Source organism: Schistocerca cancellata, chromosome 2 (assembly GCF_023864275.1).
Source record: "Schistocerca cancellata isolate TAMUIC-IGC-003103 chromosome 2, iqSchCanc2.1, whole genome shotgun sequence".
Classification (NCBI taxonomy): domain Eukaryota; kingdom Metazoa; phylum Arthropoda; class Insecta; order Orthoptera; family Acrididae; genus Schistocerca; species Schistocerca cancellata.
Window position 1 is genome coordinate 688316530 of NC_064627.1, and position 20691 is coordinate 688337220.

At 36.9% G+C, this 20691-nt stretch overlaps 1 protein-coding gene across 2 annotated transcripts in view; it reads left to right on the forward strand.

The window, feature by feature from the left end:
- Window positions 1-12161, forward strand: part of LOC126162432 (mitochondrial glycine transporter-like) — a 79467-nt gene extending 67306 nt beyond the window's left edge. For both annotated transcript variants that reach the window (XM_049918933.1, XM_049918932.1), the window contains exons 4-9: window positions 807-891; window positions 3037-3213; window positions 3490-3658; window positions 6155-6330; window positions 9213-9305; window positions 10327-12161. In XM_049918933.1, coding sequence (XP_049774890.1) covers window positions 807-891; window positions 3037-3213; window positions 3490-3658; window positions 6155-6330; window positions 9213-9305; window positions 10327-10353 — 727 coding nt within the window. In that variant the 3' untranslated portion in view covers window positions 10354-12161. The remainder of the gene's footprint in view (window positions 1-806; window positions 892-3036; window positions 3214-3489; window positions 3659-6154; window positions 6331-9212; window positions 9306-10326) is intronic.
- The last annotated feature ends 8530 nt before the right edge of the window (window positions 12162-20691 follow it).

Sequence of the window (20691 nt, forward strand, 5' to 3'; positions counted from 1 at the left end):
TTCCACTGATCGTGTTACAAACTATTGCTATTTAGCTGTGTAAACAGTGTTATACTGATGTACTATTTTTGGGCATTGCAACACTGTTACTGTGACCACATTTACAGCCCTTCTCCCAGCCAGAAATACTTTATTGACTGGAAGTCTGTAGGCCCATACTATCTGCATTAATTGAAATTTATTTAATACAATACACGACTGTTCAGGTACTCTTCTTGAGAGTTTAATCCATCTTGCGAGATGAACAGCATTCAGATGGGAAAATATATGGTGGGCACTACCACACAGTGCTAGAGTTTTTACATTTTCTTTTAATATGTGATAGAAATTGTTTCTTGCATGTATTTTAATGTTAGACAATTTTTGTTTAGGCCTTTCCAACTTGGGGCTTAAGTTCACAATTCAGTGAAAACAAAATACTTTATTTACCCATTGAGTTTGAGAGTCTAATATAACATTGCAGTATTTCATTGCTAAGTTGCTTAGTATGCATTTTTTGAGAAATGCCATTCACTTACTCTGATGAATGTTTTCTAAATTTCCCATAGGCTTAGTTATTAACTTGTTGCACAGGTTTAATATTGGTTGTATCACGAACTGAATCACATCATTAAAACCTCTGAATGTAACATGAAAACCACTAGATTAAGCTATAAAATTTCTCTTCATGAAAACCACTAGATTAAGCTATAAAATTTCTCTTACACAATAACTGAAAAATTTGTTCAGATAAATGAAAAATAATGAGTAGTTAAAGTAGTAGTATACAAAGTAGAGAGAGAATAATAAATTTTAATGCATTTCAGGCATCGATCATCTGGTATGATAACTATTATGGTCCACATCCTTCGGAAGGAACATCTTGCAGGGCTGTGGAAGGGCATGACTCCTGTAAGTACATTGTAAAGTATTTTTTCTGTTTTTGGCCTTCATTTCATTTTCTTTATTTTCATTCTGTAATTATCATCAAAATTCCAAACACTGCTATACTTATTGAAAAACAAGACTTTTTTTAAAATGTCCTTAATGCAAACACAACAACTGTATGAAATGTGAAGGCCAGAAACATTGCTGAAAAGAATATTCAGAGGATAAAGAAAGAATGGTGAAGATGGTAAATCGGAATCTCATATGCAACTATAGATTGATAAACGTAAGGGTTACTTGGTAAAATAAGTTGAGGAAATCATACTGATCACACACTTTTAATTGGCCTGTGAACGGAGGATGCTGGGAGCGAAAGCTTACAATCAGCTTGTAGCACATTGGATGCTAAGGCAAGCCCCACCTCCTCCTCCCAGAGCAGCTAACTTACAGCTTGTAAAAGAAGGAAACATGTAATAGGTTAATGCATGCCAGAAGTTACACAAAAGTCTATGGTGAGTTGCTTGAAGGATCAGGTACCAGGTACAGTCTCTTTGCTCATTTTGGTAAATAATATTAAGTCACTATGCACAACACCACACACAGTCAATACAATATTCGTAATGGGTATTTATTGTTATGGTGCACAAACTGATACACAGCTAATGATGGCAGCATTTGTTAACAATCCAGAGCAGCCCAAAGTCATCTGACTTCCACTGATCACAGAGGGACCAAGTGAAATGTGCATGCAGTAACAACAAAGAACTACTCTTGTAAAAGATATGGTCAACTGAGTGGCATAAGAGAGAGACAATATGTGTGCTATGCCAATGAAGTGAATAAAGTATCCAGAAAAAAAAGATATGAACTTAATGTAAAAGGCAATTAGAGGAAAAGAGTCTACAGCTCATGGTCTTGTGGTAGCGTCCTCGCTTCCCGCGCATGGGGTCCCGGGTTCGATTCCTGGCAGGGTCAGGGATTTTCTCTGCCTTGTGATGACTGGGTGTTGTGTGTTCATCATCATCATTTCATAATCATTGACCCGCAAATCGCCGAAGTGGTGTCAACTAAAAAGGACTTGCAATACAGCGGCCGAACTTCCCCACAAGGGGCCTCCCGGCCAACAATATGATCATTTTTCAGAGGAAAAGAAAGCTGTGATATGATTATTTCTATGTTATACCAGGGGAGTAAGATGACAGAGTACAACAACAATTATCCCACGGCAACATGTCATAATTTTCTATGACATCACATATGTTTCATGCTCTGTTACTTGAAATACTGAAAATGTAATACATGGAACTATAACCAAAAGGTCCTGTGATATTAACAGTCTATGCTACTTACAGTGTATCTTCAAAGTTGCTGCACACTGCACTCACTGAAACCTGCTAAATACCATTTATCGGCAGGGTACATCATTATGTGATGAAAAATCATATTGTTTATTGAATGGCATACAAAACTGAGCAGTATAAATTGTCACATATCGGGTAGACCACCTTGAGCTGCACTAGCTGCTGAAAATACCATAAGACATTCTTTGGGTTTACTTCACTCACTCCCAGATGGCGTAAAGGACAATGAAATTTAAAATATATGACAACAGTTGCACAATTCACATGGCATAAGAGGGTTGTACATTTGATCTTAAATATTACTGCACATAATCATAACTACTCACATTTAACACATGATGGCAAATACCAAATTTCAAATGTGGCATTACAACAGATACTTGAGAAAACTAACCAAATGTCCACTGAATGGCAGTCTCTTCTCAATGAATGGTCACTGTATGGGAAGTAAATAAACCAAAGGGAATTAGTATTGACATTTTTATCTACAATCATGATTACTTACAATAAAGAAGTTATTTATGGAATATGTGGATCCCATTTCAAGTTTGTACCAGTGTGCAAATCCAAACAATTTTGAGGGTTGACAGCAGTGGATTATTCCTTCAAACTTGTTTTCAAATACTTCAAAGAAAACATAGACATAGGTAGTACATAATTTTTTTCTTATTGGTCAAAAAGTTATTACAAACACTTGCAGTTTTGGGCTACCTTTGATCTTACAATAAATTTCCTCATAGCACCTTGTTGTACTTTCTAAAAGTGTAATTTTCAATGCTTTATGTGCTACGTATTTTTCTTGTTTCAGTCAATAACACGCTGTGTGCCAGGTGTTGGGCTGTACTTTTCATCACTTCACTGGCTGAAATCACACCTTGTGCAAGGAGATCCTGGACCAATGCAGGCAGTTGCATTGGGCATGATGGCAAGGACATTGTCTGGAGTTCTTCTTATACCAATCACAGTTGTGAAAACACGTTTTGAGGTGTGTGTTGCCGTAACATGTATAGTGTTTCACACTGTCAAATATGATGATAGAATAGTGACTTTCAGATGCATTTTAAATCTCTTACTACAAGGCATAAAAAAAGTATGGAAATGTTAGTACAAATATCTTCCTTTAAGTTTCGACATTATCATATTTCCAAAGCAGTGTGACATATTTATGAAATTACTTAATTTTTTTGAGTAAAGAAAATTGTTTCTGAGGTGTATTCCAATACAGTTTCACAATTTTCTGTATGTGTATCCGTATTTCCAGAGTGGAGTGTACCAATATGGAGGTGTGACACAGGCACTGCGTGTCATATACAGGACAGAAGGTGCCCGTGGACTATGCTGTGGTCTGCTTCCAACACTTATTAGAGACGCACCATTCTCAGGGATATACTTAATGTTTTACACGCAAGCTAAGAAAACAGTGCCACAGGGTGAGTTTCATGCAGAGGATGTAGTGCATTATACTGAAAATTGAGTGACATATTAATTACATGTTTGAGATTATTATATACAGACAGTGATGTTATTATTTGTTATGTAGTATTATAAGTAAGCAGTGTAAGAAAAAGACACAAATCATCTTTTACATATACAGTATATCCTCCCTAAGAGTCATCAGCTGAATTTAATGTTGTTTCACCAGATATTTGTAATTTCATTTTTGCAGTGTGTATCTGGAGTCAGCCCAAACTAATACGGCTTATCAAATCTTTCAAGCAACGTCCAGTGCCGATTTCTTTTCAGTTACAAACAAAATTATCTGTAAAGCAGAATTTTACATACCCTTTTGATAAAGTAGTCCCAAATTAGTCAAGTGCAAAATTTGTTTTATTGACATGTATTAACAGGGACAGTAAAACATGTACACTTGCAGAGACTGACAGTGCTGTTGCATTGCAGTAGCAGTTGGCATGGGCCAGGTTGCTGCTGGAGTACTGCTTATTCTTCGTGTTTCACATCAATAAAAATAAATATCACACTAGACTAATTTAATACCACTCTGTAGAATGAGTGCCTAAAATTCCACTTTAAAAATTACTGCTTGTAACGGGAAACAGACATTTTCCGTCGACGCTAGGTGTCACGTGGAAGATTTGAAGAGCAGTGTTTGTTTAGATTGACTCTAATTACACATTTTAAATACCTGCACACTGAAAGTGTGTAAAGGACCAACAATTCAAGTAACATTCCAAGATGAACCCTGGAAGTGTGAAAATGACTTGCCTTAGTGTATTAAAGGATTACAGCAGTTCCTGCTATGTTAGGATTAAACATTTGAAAAACACACAGAGAAGGAAAAAAGTAAATGCCGAAGACTCTTAACAGGATGCTGGGCATATTTTGAATTTCAGCTACTAATTTCGATTTATTTGTTTAGGTAATATTGTTCATGTTTATGAAATACTTGTACATATTTTGTACCTGTATTTCTCCAAATAATTCTGTACAAGTATTAGAATAGTTTCCTCAGAAACACTACTGCAAATTCCTTCCCCATCTGTAGAAGGGCTACAGTGACCCTTCTTTGAGAGGATCTTAGTTATGACTGCAAAAAGCTCTTTGGATTTTTCCTTTGAGAGTTACACCTTTCCCATTCACTGTGTTGCATTCATTCATTGACTGTTGCCATTGCCGGCCGCTGGTGGCCGAGCGGTTCTAGGCGCTTCAGTCCGGAACCGTGCGACCGCTACGGTCGCAGGTTCGAATCCTGCCTCGGGCATGGATGTGTGTGATGTCCTTAGGTTAGTTAGGTTTAAGTAGTTCTAAGTTCTAGGGGACTGATGACCTGAGATGTTAAGTCCCATAGTGCGCAGAGCCAATTGAACCATTTGAACTGTTGCCATTATGAATAAGCTGATAAGAAATTTCATCTTATCCTTTTTAACACTGTTTTCATACACTGCTCTAATACTGTCTAGTCATTGTCATTTACTTTTCTCCTTCTCTGTGTGTTTCTCAAATGTTTAATCCTGATGTAGCAGGAACTGCTGTAACCTTTTCATAAACAAAGAAAAGTCAGTCTCATTCTCCCGGGGGTCATCTTGCGATGTTTGTTGACTTGTTGCTCCTCTGCAAACTTTTAATATGTGTATTTCAGCTCTTAGAAGTGAGAGAGCATTCATTTTCCCATAGTTTTTTTGCACACTTTCTTACAATTCTTGAAAATATGTATATTGACTTAAGTTTCCATCCATACACTCGACATGCATCCGATGCAGTAACTAAAAGTTCATTGCTGTAAATATCACTTCCCAAATACACACATTTTGTTTACAGTTTATCTGTTAGATCTTGTTTTATCTTGATTTCACAAGTATTTTCATGTTGATTGTCATTACCTTTCATCTAGAATGCTGAACCTGCTGCTCACTGCCGTATTTTCATTTCTTTTACATCAGACTGATAACAATGATGCAACAACATTTGTGAATGTTAGGCTCTTATTGCCCACACTCATTTTCTTTGAGTAGCTATACTCACTTCCCCCCTCCCTGCCCACCTTCATTCTCTCTCTCTCTCTCTCTCTCTCTCTCTCTCTCTCTCTCTCTTCCAAAACTACTGTCAGTCATGCTCACAGGCAGCTCTGAGATACTAGCAATAGAACACTTTTCCTCCTTTTGGGTAAATAGTTGTAATTTGTTGTGTATCATCCACCTGTATCCTTTCATTTGTTGTTCAAAAAAAATTTGTACACAAAAATGCAGATAAGCACGATAAATTTTGTGTTAGTTTGTTAAGTTGGAAGGGTAAGTACTTCTCCCAAACCTGGAATCAGATAAATAAACTCCACCACTTTTACTGTCACAGTCCTTTTCTTTTGACTATGCAAAGGAAAAAAGAAAGGATTAGGTTTGTTCAAAGTGCAAAAGCAATTACTTTTGTTTCACACCAAAGTCGAAGTTTAATCTAACATCTTGTTTTTGCAGAATGGCTTCAGCAGACATCAGCAGGTGGCAACAGCTTCACACATTTTGGGTGTGGGGTGATTGCTGGTGTAATGGCATCAGTGGTTACCCAACCTGCAGATGTGCTCAAGACGAAGATGCAACTCTACCCACATAAATTTTCATCTGTGCTGTCTGTTGTTATGTATGTCCAAAAGGTCAGTAAATCCGCATTTCACATTTTCCTTGACAATTATTTAACACATTGACTGCCACACACTTAGAAATGGCTGTTTCATCCCTTGGCCAGGCCAGGAACACGGAATTAAACATGAGGCGCTGCTGTGACTGCCAGTGCTCACACAGCAGTCAATGTGTTAAAGTAAGAATTGTAATGAGTGTCTCTCGTAAGGTGCCAGGTGGGTTATCTCTGGTATTTCAGCAGGTATTTGCAGTTTAATTTTTATATTGTGTAGCTGGAGTCAGCCCAAACAATTAATGCTCATCATGTCTCTCATGTGAGACTCAGTGTCAACAAAAACTTTGGTTTGATGTTACAAACAAAATTATATTTAAATCAGGATTTTACCTGCCCATTCAATAGAGCATTCCCTAATTAGTCTAGTCTGATATTCATTTTGTGTGTATGTAGTAATAGGGACAGTAAAACACAAAGAACAAACAGCAATCCAGCAGTGATTCAGTAGGGCTGCATGCTTGGTGGTAGCTGTAGAGTAATCTGGGACTGCTGTAATGAATGGGCAAGTAAAATTCTGCTTTAAAGATAATTTTGTCTGTGACAGGAAACAAACTGATGCTTCCCCCTCTAACCTGGTTCACACAACATGGTGAGCAGTAATTGTTTGGACTTGACTCCATCTACACAATGCAAAAATGAAATTCCAAATATCTGCTCAAATGCCAGAGAAAATGCTTCTGACAACTCTCACAAGAGATACCCTGTATTTCAGGACTTTCCACAGAATACTTTTGTAGTGATATATTACACACTTAATGAGCGCATTACTAGACAGTTAAATTGTCAAATGTGTGAATTAAAGAATTATTCCATATTCAGTGTTCCTTTACATAATGGGTCAGCCATGATGTGTCAAACTTCACGCATGCAGCATGTGTGAGCCAAGGTCCAGCCTGTCACTCGGCTTTGCTCAGTCATTCTCGGAAGTGTCCAGAGCAGTGCGACATTTCATTTAGCATTGCAGTGCAGCATTTTGCAGTTGGCACAATTCTCTGAGTTCGTCAGGATTCTGGTGTCAGTGCTGTTTACCCTTCGCAACTCCTTCGTGGTATGAAGGACATTCGCAGATCTAGTGGCTGTTTGCACAAAAAGAGGCAGTCTAGCAATCAGAGTTCTTTAAAATGAACAGAATGACAGAAGAGAAGGATGAGAATTCTCAGTTTGTACAAGTGACGGTTACTGCTTATTTACTATGAAATGACATTATAGTACAATGCAGAAAGAATTTAAACTTTTAGATAATTATGAAAGAGTCAAAAATTACAACATTCGACACACGGGATTCACTGTCCTCCACTTCAAGAAGCACTTTGTGCCAGATTTGCAGGCATAGAGCTCTTGAAGACATTGGTGGTATGAGTAGTAAAATTTCTGAAGTCGCACCCATTATTCCATTTTCAGTTGCAATAGTTTTCAGTAGAAATGAACAAAGAATAAGGAGACTTCAAATATTGCTGCAAAGTGCATTGGTGAAATCAAGGGGCATATCTGGAACGATTTTTAGATTTAAATCTCACAATTGTTGAGTTTTTGAAGGAAAAAGGAGTGCAGGAATGAAAATTAGAACAATCTGAATGGATTGCAGACTTCACATTTTGAGTGGACTTGGCTGCACACTGTCCACTGTAAGACACTGCCAGATAACTTATTTCTGATTTGATGGAGATGCATTTAAAAAGAAAATCGCATTGTAGAAAACACATTCAGATAAAGACTGGACTGTCATGTTCCCTAAATCACTGGCATTAAAGAAAGCACAAGGTTTGAGGAATTCCTTGTGCCTTTACAAGAATTACGATAGGACACTTTCAGTCTTACATCTGCTTTTGAGACCATTTGCCATTTCAGTTGAAAACACTCCTGTGCATGTGCAGATTTAACTGGTTGACTTGCAAGATAATTCCTGTTTTAATTACAAATCTTTTTATGTTAAAATGTCCAGACATCAGCACTGCTTTTATCAGGTAGATTTTCCAAATTTCCATAATGAGGTTGCAAATGTGCTAGCATATTTCAGGCAACATATTTGTGTGAAAGACCTTTTTTCGATTATGAAACTAAATAAGTTATATTATGTGGTAACTTGAGGGTGAAACTCTGTGAAATTATGTCTCTGTTCGTATGCCGACAGTTTGTACCAGTTATGCCTTCAGTGCACAAAAAATAATTAATTAATACTGAAAACTTGTTTTCTTAGTGATCTACATAGTTGAGGACTGTGGAATATAAAACCAAGTCATATGTAGTATGACTTTACTGACATTCAAATGTGCCATCGTGGTGGTAGGGAAAATGTGAAGTGAGGCTGAGGGCTTTGGCACCTGGGCTTGACTCGTGAGCCAAAATCTTGGCCAACCTCACTTTATGTATTGATCAGCTGTTTGATATAAGATTCTTGTCATGAAAAATCGATAGTTACTGAAATAAACACAGTAGAAGAATAGTACAACTAGAAAAGAAGATGAAAAGTAATCCCAAATCTGTTTTTTTTGTAGCAGTTGATTGAGAGGTCTGAGTTGAAATTTGCATGAGATGTAGGAAAATAATACACAGTACACCACACAGCGAAAGTAATAAGCTTGCTTTTTGTGTACATTTCCTCTTTCAACTATTGCTTCATGCTCCTCTTAGGTGTATTTCCCTCACTCGATATAGACATAGACATAGCCTCTAGGATCTCGTAAAGCACCTTAAGAGATGTGCTACAGCCTGATATTTAATTACACAGACTCTTGGAAGGAACAGACTATGGGAATTTTATTAACAATTGACAGTTGTTTGCTTTATATTTTGATGCTTCCCATTGAAGGTATTTAGAAATGCCTCATATTTTGTTTATAGACTTATGGATTTCGAGGCTACTTCAAAGGACTGGCTCCTCGAATGCTCAGAAGAACATTGATGGCTGCTATGGCATGGACAGTTTATGAACAGGTATGGAAATTTACTCCACAATGCAGTCTTATAATACACAGGGGTGGGAAAATTTGTACAACATCCTTAACATTTTATGAGATAACCATGCAGCATGAAGGCTGGAAAAAGCTTCTGGAATCTTGAGTGTTGGGTTTTCTTGTCCTTACATTAAATGCACAGCTGCAGTGAAGAGTCCCTCCCAAAGATAGTAACACTGTAGATCTAAACTAGTTAGTCAGTCACAGAGAAATGGTAATCAGTCACTTTAATAAAAAAAATATCATACATAGTACTGACAGTGTTTTGATCATTATCTTCATTTAAAGATTACCCTTTTTGTCATATATACTAAATCAGTGTAAAAAATCCACATTTCAATGACATCTTAAAGATCTATTGATGAAGTAAACCTCAGGAAACCTGTAATATTTTAAGAATGTAATTTTGTTTGATTTTTTTTCCTTTCTCCCCCCCCCCCCCCCCCCTTTTCCCTCCCTCAGTGCAGTGACACACCATGATGGCCAACTACTTTATCTATTACCACTCAGTTTTTGTGCTGGCACATAATTTTCATGCTGATCAAATGTGATTCCTATTGTTGCCTGGTCAGTAAATATAAACAAACATACAATCTGCTTCTAATAATTTCCGGGTATGCAGCCGGATCCCGTCGACATTCTGCCACGATATTTCGGCCCAGAGACGTCCGGCCATCATCAGGTGAGTACACAACTACTGAAGAGCCCAGGTGCAGTCGCGGTATTTATGCCGGGAAAACTTCAGAAGTCACATACAATCTGCTTTCATTCTGATTATAGCAATGATCCTTGGAACAAATGACAGAATTTTCAAAAGAAAGGTACCCCAAGTCACCTTGTGCTATAAGACCTGTGGCTTTAAAGGGCTGTTCTGCAGAAAATTAGTTTCACATGAACTGACAAAAAAAAAACCAAACTGTGCACTTTCCTGTCAGAATTGTCAGTTGTGCTCTTATTGTTACTGAGTATAATTATAGATCATTTATTGTTTTTTGTTACAGATAACTAGACAGATTGGATTGAAATGACCCCTGCTATCGCTGCATTATATGTGGCACAATGCTGTTACCCAGTAGTATTATATTCATCAGACTGCTGAGAGCATGTTGACATCATCCCTCTTGAAATGAGATAGTGTCAATGCTTCAGGGAAGAAAAATTCTTTGCACATGCGGCAAGGAAGATGCGACTGATAGTAGTGTAAGCTGTAATGTCATGGATGTTTGTGATGCTGTTCTTGCAAACAAAGTTGACAATTTGCACAGTGGCTGATGGAAGTGACTGTAGAGGCATTTCACATTTACAGAAACTCCCATCACACACCATGCCAAGTGTCAACCTGGTTCATGAGAATGGTAGCTGAGAGCAACAGATGTCACACCCTATTTATTCCCTCTTAATGTTCATTGAATATTTCAGTCAAAGGAACCAAATGAAGTCAGCTGTTGTAAGGTCATTAAATAATCAAATTAACTATGCTCAGATTACCTATATTGATATCTTCTTCCAGAAAAGTTATGCAAGTGCAGATATCTGAATTTGCAGTTATTTTTCACAGATTGTGATCCTTTATTTCCAACCAGTCAATGATATCTGTTGTGCAAGCATTTATTGTAGAGTGTTTCATGGGAGATTTATTTTATGTAAGACTTTACAAATATGTAAACATAATGTCTGTTGTATTTTTGATAGCTGTTATGACTTTTATACTCTGTATCAAGATACAATTTTGAAAATTATTTTTAATAACTATACCATTTACTATAACCCTACTTACTTATGAATTAATAGACAAATGCATATTCTGTGTGTGACATAGAATGTGGATTTATTCAAGCACTGTTAATTTTTTGCATTCCTGGAAATGGTAAGACTTTCCAAATAATAATTAATTACATTGAAAGTGAGCTTATAGAGATGAAGCTTTCACGATACAAAATGTGCAATGATAAAGTCATTTTTTTAAAGAAGTAATAACTATTTCCTTGGACAGGATGAACAAACATTAGTTTATGTGCTACGTCTCTATCAAAATTGATGTATACTTCAACTGATACTGCGTGAATGAATCATTAATAAAGATTCACCTGCTTGCATTTGAGCCACAGGGAATTTCAGTTGGGACCTATTCGACAGGGTTTTTTTTCTGCTTACTTATGGATGGAACAATATTTCAGAGCATTTTGCTGTGTATATTGCCTTTAAAATATATAAAGTGCTATACACATACTGTAAATTATCAATTCTGGATAGGGGTGCTAGGAACAAATCTAAGTAATCCCCACATCACGCCCACAAGGTACATTGCTTATATTTCACTTTTTACTGGAGTGGACTACATGAAAATAACAATTTCACATAGTTAAAACTATAATTTTTATTGCCACAAATGATATTGCTGTGAACAATATTAATTGCTGATTGTGTGCATCAGCAAGAACCAAGGCTCTGGTGGGTCTGATGCCTGTGGTTCCAATTACAGCGCATGTATACATAGTTATTTGCATTAAAGATGAAATCACAAGTCAAATCATTGTGAATATGTATAAAAGTATCTTATATGGTCTGGGTGTTTTTTTTTTTTTTTTTTTTTTTCCGAAAGCTAAGTCATTAGCATCTATGGAATGATTGTCTTTTCTATCATTTTAAATGTCTGGTGAAACATTTTAAACTGTGAAACTTTGGTTCACATTTAAAAACTGGAAAGTCATTTGGATACATATTTCACATTCTTTCCAACCAGAGGCTTTAAGAATATTGTGTGTTTACAGTAACTGGTATAAGAAAGATGTAATTTGTTTCAGAGATAATTAAATGTATTTTTATGCAAAACAAAGTGGATTTCTTTTTTCCTTCTACCCCTAGTACTCTCTGGAAAAAATTTAAGCACATTCTGCATGACAAAGTTTGTTGGTGATACCACATAATTTGGAAAAAGAAAAGGTCGAAACAGTGCTCAAAAGAATATTTGTGTGAAAAATAAACTGAATCTGAAACTGTGGGCCACAGAGAATAACAAAATTTTCGACACTAAAATCAAAACTACATTTTCTCTTCTCCAAAGGTCTCTCTTATTTTCCTGTAAGCAGTATCTATCTTACCCCTAGTTTACATATTAAGTATGCAGGGAAAAAAATGCTGCTAGTCATAATCTAACAAACTCATTTTTTCTCTTATAGCTCTTTGAACTTCTAACCCCATTTGTAGGTTAGATATGTTTTGTTTGGTGAAAGGATGGGATAAACACACAATGTTAATGTGGTATTATGTTCCGTGTTTGAATTCAAAATTTTTCTAAAAACACATTCTGAAATGTTTCTTGTATTGTCATGAAATACATAGAACAGTAAATATTAAAGATCTGAAGATACAGTAAACAACCGAAAAGGAAAATACTATGCCTAGGGTTCAAAACACACCTCTTCTATCCTAACAATTTATAAGAATAAATGGAATCTCAGTAGTTGTGTGTAACCGAATTAATTCAATCACAGAAATATCTTTGGGGGACACTGAAAATGTCAAAACACTCATTGCCAGAGACAAATTTCTAATAATCTGCTTTTTCAGCTATCATTAAAAACATTTTATGTTGCTTGTCACAGAAACTTGCCACTCGCTATTTACAGTGTAAGAATCCTACAGATCATCATCTTACATTATTAGCATAAAGCCAAATGCTCTGCAGAGTTTTGATTTTTGCAGTTACATCCTTTTCATTATTACTGTGTAACAGTTATGAGTATACTGACTGTTATTGAGTTGTTAAGTGTGTACTATGTCAAGGAGACTAATTTACCATTAACAGCTTTCCTACAGCACTAACAAATCTACAAACCCAGATAACACCATGTTTTTTCTGAGGGGGAGTAGGTTGCAAAATCCAGTCGGGAGTTTGTATCTTACTTTGATATGTATATCACAGTCGAATCTAATTTTTATTACTTTCCCTAAATAGAATAAAGAAGTAGATGACTGGAAGAATTAGGTCACAGATGAAGTACCAGCAAAACCGTTCAGTTTTAGACCCTAATATGAGGGAAGATCAGAAAGTAATGCACAATTTTTTTCCTTCCCTGGTATTGCAGATACAATGTTGAAATTTTACGATGATATAGTTTGAACTTTGTGCTATAGAGGGCATTTTGCTTTCAGGTGCAGCTCTAGCGAGAGAAGCCTCGACTACGAAACAGTGTGCATGTTACTGTTGTTAACTTGCTAGGAGCAGCGAAGTGTAGTTCAATATTTGTGGGCTAAAAGGCATAAAGTGAGTGAAATTGAAAGGAACATGCATAGCATGTATGGGGATGACTGCATGGACCATAGTAATGTCTCCAGCTGGTATGCTTTCTTCCAGGAGGGCTGTGTGAACCTAAGGGATTCACCACACCCTGGCAAGACAGTAAAAGCTGCAACCCCCAAAGTATATTGAAGCCATTGAGGCAGCAACTGTGAAGCAGCAGTTCAACATTTCCTATGGTGCAGTGTACAATACTGTTCATCACACATTGAAATTTCGTAAAGTTGGTACTCATAGGGTGCCTAAGAAACTCAGACAATCATAAGGACCAGTGAATGGCGACATGCTTGGATCACTTATTGTGTTTCTGAAAGGAATCAGCACTGGTGATAAGTCGTGGGCATAGCAATACAAGCACAACACAGGGTCACTGCGAATGCTGCAGTCTACATTAAATTTTCAGTTCAGTTGCATTGTGCCCTTCCTGACAAACTTCACAACATTAATGCTGACAATGTCAAACTTCATGACAATACTCCGTCGTATGTTGCTGTTCCTGTTAGTGAGAAACTCGCCAAATTTTGGTGGGAGGTGCTCCAGCATCCACCACACAGTCCAGATTGTTCACTGTCGGACTTTCATCTGTTTGGTCCCATGAAGAAATTCGTGGCCGGCCAATGCTTTGGACAGGAGCAGAAGTGAAATCAGCAGTCCACGGATTTCTTTACTCCGACCAAATGTTCTTTGAAATGTGAATTTGGTATATTGAAACTGGTACCACAATGGGAGAAATGTGTTGAGAACATTGGTGGCTATGCAGAGAAGTAGGTAAAAGATGTAAGTTCACTTTGTTCATCTCATGTTACCTTTCTGGTAATAAAATTATGCATTTTTATTTTTTCAGAATAATATTTTTTTTTTATTTCTCCTAATTACACTACAAAATAGAAGTGAGTAAAATCATGCAATCAATGCCAGTAGTTTTATCTGAAGGTGGTGGTGGTGGTGGTGGTGGTGAATGACTCAATCAAAATGCACGATAAAGTTTCTCAACTGGTTTATCAATCTCTGGTCAAACAGGACATTTACATATGAAGTTTCAGGTAGAGAGTGATTAAAAATATACGTTTCTGGACCTCATAAGATTCAATTTGGGCCTGTTACTTGTCTTGTGTTATCGGTGAAAACATTACTGTTTTTTTAACGACCTCTGGTATGTCGTGTATGTGCCACAACTAAGGATGGATGAAGTGCGAAAATCTTATGGCATATTTCGTTCTTCCACTAACCTCCTGCCCCCTGAAGTGACATGTGCATCAAAGGCAAGTTGTGCACCTCGTGACACCACTGGTTCGCTGTGGGACCAGCGACAGGTGGTACAAGCAACTGGTGCCACATTTGAAACTGTCATTCCTGCCTCCATTAAAGCATATAGTATATGCCTTTGCTTTTGCTCAATATCCAATGCCAGCTATGTTTTCACCCCTGGTATCTGTGAAAAAGAGTCTTGGCTCATGCGTTAAGATATTAGGATTCTGTTATAAAAGAGGCTGCCAGGATTGAACAGTAACAATTATAACAAGAGACGAGGGGCACACACTTAGTAGAACATGGGGGTGGGCTCTGGATATTGGCTGAAAGCAAACACCGATACTTCACGCTTGTAAGGAGGCGGAAGCTGTATTTTCAAACTTGTAGCTGGTTCTTGCACCACCTGACGTTATTGGTTCCGAGTCAAGACTAGAACTGTTGCAAGCTATGCAACTCACCTTTCATAAATGTTTCAATCTGGCCTTCTTCGAATGGTTCCAGATGCTACTATGGTGCCTATATACGTGGAACACCATGCCAGCCGCAGCAGTCATTGGTGTTTTAGTCCAAATAATGATGGCAGAGATAGCCGTCAATAGCTCGAGTGTCTTATTTAAAACGGTAGTTTGTAAATCAAGAAGAGTTTATTTAGGCATGCTGCAATGAAAGACCGAGGGGACACACACAAAAGAGTTATCTGATTAGGTACTGACAGCACTGGCTCAGGCATTCTCAGACTTTACATGATATCGCACACTTAATTCTTAGTTTTCCGATGCAAAATTAGATCCATTCGTGTCTGTCTATCATGCTGAATATTCAGAGTCTCTCTCGAGAACCACACCATTTTTACATTAACATGCCTGTGCCTTTATATTTAATAATAATAATAATAAAACCTGTGGAGACTCAGGAAAAGAATAGGCCTCCGATATGTTCTGCCAGTCGTAAAAGGTGACAAAAAGAACAAACCACTAATAGGGCTAATCCCCCTATTAGTGTGATTAGTTGGTTCAGGACAGAACTAATGAAGCCTCGGACAAGTGCTGTCATGGTCGGGGACGACGCTTGAACCCTATGACCGTCCACAATGGTAATGACACTGCTAGCCACACGGAAAATGATTTAAATCCAAATACAGGAGTTTTGCAGGATATGCTTTCTGCAACCATTCTAGAAGGAAAACAAAGACAGAGGATTAGATGGTCAGATGAAGTTAACCGACACCTCATGTTCTGTTATTACCAAGCAACAAACTTAGGAACCAACACAACTGGATACAGATCACAAGTATACACATTTATTACCAGATACCCAGAATTAAAATTTTTAACAGAACGACTAGCTGATCAGATCCACGTAATAATCAAAAATAACAGTATACCCCAGTCAGAATTAGAAAACATCAAACAACAAGTACAACAAATACTGGAACAAAATAATGTGCAATCAGAAGAAGAAAATACAGTAATGGACTCAAACATCCCAGAGCAAACAAACAAAGAACAACACACATCAATTAAACAATTAGAGGAAAATGAAATCTTAAGACAGCAACCAGAACAAGCACAAATAGAACACGAAGTGACACACATGTTAGTTATAGAAGAAAAATTTCAGCTGACATACACAGAATACAAAGACACAAATACAGACATTAGACCATTCTTGCATAGACCACCAAATAACCCACAAGTCGAAACAACAATAACAACTATCAACACTATCATACGCAACAAAATAAATGAAAATAGAACTATGGAAGTTACAACTACTGGTTTATATAGGAGCACTCACTACACTAAATACACACACTAGGCAGAGGTCAGAACCAACCAACACACAGAAGAAACCCACAAAACCAGCATGGCAACACAGGCTACAGATCAGAATAGAAAAACTGAGAAAAGACATCGGACAGCTAACACAATTTATAAAAAATGAAATATCACACAAAAAACGAAAAAGGTTAGGTAAAATCTCACAAGAAGCGATAGAGCAATTAGATGAAAAGAAGCAGAAATTACAAGCATTGGCCAAACGACTTAGAAGATACAAAAAAAGTGAAAATAGACAGAAACAAAACCAAACATTCAACACAAACCAAAAGAAATTTTACCAGACAATAGATAACACACACATTAAAATAGAAAATCCACCAAACATAACAGACATGGAACACTTCTGGAACAACATATGGTCAAACCGGGTACAACATAAGATACATGCACAGTGGATACATGCAGAAACAGTCAAGATACAAGATGAAACCACAAATGCCTGAAGTGATAATTTTGGAACATGAAGTCACCCAAGCAATTAATTCTACGCACAATTGGAAAGCCCCTGGAAAAGATAAAATAGCAAATTTCTGGCTAAAGAAGTTCACCTCAACACATTCACATCTAACTAAATTATTTAACAGTTACATTGCAGACCCATACACAGTCCCTGATACACTTACACAAAGAATAACTTATCTGAAATCTAAAGATCAAGCAGACACAGCAAACCCGGCAAAATATCACCCCATAACATGCCTACCAACAATATACAAAATATTAACTTCAGTCATCACACAGAAATTAATGACACATACAACACAGAACAAAATTATAAATTAAGAACAAAAAGGCTGTTGCAAAGGAGCACGAGGATGTAAAGAGCAACTGATAATAGATACAGAGGTGACATATCAAGCTAAAACTAAACAAAGGTCCCTACACTATGCATAAATTGATTACCAAAAAGCCTTTGATAGTGTACCCCACTCATGGTTACAACAGATATTGGAAATATACAAAGTAGATCCTAAATTGATACAGTTTCTAAACATAGTAATGAAAAACTGGAAAACCACACTTAATATCCAAACAAATTCAGATAACATCACATCACAGCCAATACAGATTAAGGGTGGAATATACCAAGGAGACTCATTAAGTCCTTTCTGGTTCTGTCTTGCTCTGAACCCACTATCCAACATGCTAAATAATACAAATTATGGATATAATATTACTGTAACATACCAACACAAAATCACACATTTGCTATACATGGATGATCTAAAAGTACTGGCAGCAACAAATCAACAACTCAACCAATTACTAAAGATAACTGAAGTATTCAGCAATGATATAAATATGGGTTTTGGAACAGACAAATGTAAGAAAAATAGCACAGTCAAGGGAAAACACACTAAACAAGAAGATTATATATTGGATAACCACAACGACTGCATAGAAGCAATGGAAAAAACAAATGCCTATAAATATCTAGGATACAGACAAAAAATAGGAATAGATTATACAAATATTAAAGAAGAACTAAAAGAAAAATATAGACAAAGACTAACAAAAATGCTGAAAACAGAATTGACAGCAAGAAACAAGACAAAAGCTATAAATACTTATGCTATACCAATATTGACCTACTCATTTGGAGTAGTGAAATGGAGTAACACAGACCTAGAAGCACTCAATACACTTACACAATCACAATGCCACAAATATAGAATACATCACATACATTCAGCAACAGAAAGATTCACATTAAGCAGAAAGGAAGGAGGAAGGGGATTTATCGACATAAAAAACCTACATTATGGACAGGTAGACAATGTAAGAAAATTCTTTATAGAACGAGCAGAAACTAGCAAAATATACAAAGCAATCACTCAAATAAAAACATCGGCTACACCATTGCAATTTCATAAAACCTTCTACAACCCTTTAGATCACATAACATCAACAGATACGAAGAAAGTAAATTGGAAAAAGAAAACACTACATGGCAAGCACCTGTATCATCTAACACAGCCACACATCGATCAAGACGCATCAAACACATGGCTAAGAAAAGGCAATATATACAGTGAGACAGAAGGATTCATGATTGCAATACAGGATCCAACAATAAATACCACATATTACAGGAAGCATATTATTAACGATCCCAATACCACAACAGATAAATGAAGACTTTGCAAACAACAAATAGAAACAGATCACATCACAAGTGGATGTACAATACTAGCAAATACAGAATACACCAGAAGACATGACAATGTAGCAAAAATAATACATCAACAACTTGCCATAGAACATAAACTAATAAAACAACACATTCCCACATACAAGTATGCACCACAAAATGTACTGGAGAACGATGAATACAAATTATACTGGAACAGAACCATTATAACAGATAAAACAACACCACATAACAAACCTGACATCATACTCACCAATAAAAAGAAGAAATTAACGCAACTAATCGAAATATCCATACCCAATACAACAAATATACAGAAGAAAACAGGATAAAAAATTGAAAAATACATCCACCTGGCTGAGGAAGTCAAGAACATGTGGCATCAGGATAAAGTTGACATTATACCAATTATACTATCAACTATAGAAGCTTTCGAAATGTGGTGCTACAGAAGAATGTTGAAGATTAGGTGGGTAGATCACGTAACTAATGAGGAGGTATTGAATAGGATTGGGGAGAAGAGAAGTTTGTGGCACAACTTAACTAGAAGAAGGGATTGGTTGGTAGGACATATCCTGAGGCATCAAGGGATCACAAAATTAGCATTGGAGGGCAGCGTGGAGGGTAAAAACCGTAGAGGGAGACCAAGAGATGAATACACTAAGCAGATTCAGAAGGATGTAGGTTGCAGTAGGTACTGGGAGATGAAGGAGCTTGCACAGGATAGATTAGCATGGAGAACTGCATCAGACCAGTCTCAGGACTGAAGACCACAACTACAACTATCAACTACAGGAGTCATACCACACAATACCCACCAGTACATCAACGCAATACAGCAACATCCAAACGTATATATACAACTACAGAAATCTGTAATTATTGATACATGTTCAACTACCCAAAAGTTCCTAAATGCAATGTAACATATACCGTTCAGTTAAAAGGAAGTCACGCTTGATCAAGATCCGCATCATTTTCCATTTTTAACCAGACATAAAATCTGAGAAAGTAAAGAAATAATAATAAAATGATAAGTCATGTTTCATATGAACCGAGAAATGGATAACACAGGGAACAAACTATTTTACCAGCCGTTACATCACTTCCAAGATAAGAAATGGCAATTTGTACTTGGATACAATCATCTTTAACAAACTAACATGCAGGCAAATAATGCAGACAGCTGAAAAATACCAAAAATAAAATAGTGGGCACCTGCTCCTTTGGGTGTGCTAACACAGACCACCACTCTTGGCCAATGCCTAGACCATCAGTCTTTCAACAATCAACACACTTTGTTCATGGCAAACTATACACACACCAAGGTCAACATAATGTCTTGAAAGAGTAACACATTATGTTACTTTCCTGTTTGAGCTGAGAAGGCATCTGTGTAACATCACTTTGTGTATAATGAAGGGCACAATGTGAGTACTTTTACTGCCGGTATTACTCAGTATCATATGGATTTCACGTGACATTTAGCAGAGTTGGACTGTCTTAATACTGAGTTGTATAGAAGATTCTAATAATATAGATTTGATGTGGTTCAACAGCATTTGTATTTCTACACTGTGCATACAAGATAGACCACAAGAAAAGTTTTCCAGGTACGGTATGTGACTTTCTTGAAACTGGCAAAATTTGGCACTGGAACTTTTGAAGAGACAAGCATTAACCTCAGGCATGAACACTAAACAAGTCACGGTATGACCAACTTCTGTTAAAACACCAACAGGAGCCAGCATAATTCCTAAGTGGGTCCTGCTGCATTCTTCACTGACATGATATGCTGTTCTGTTTAAGCATACCCAATGCT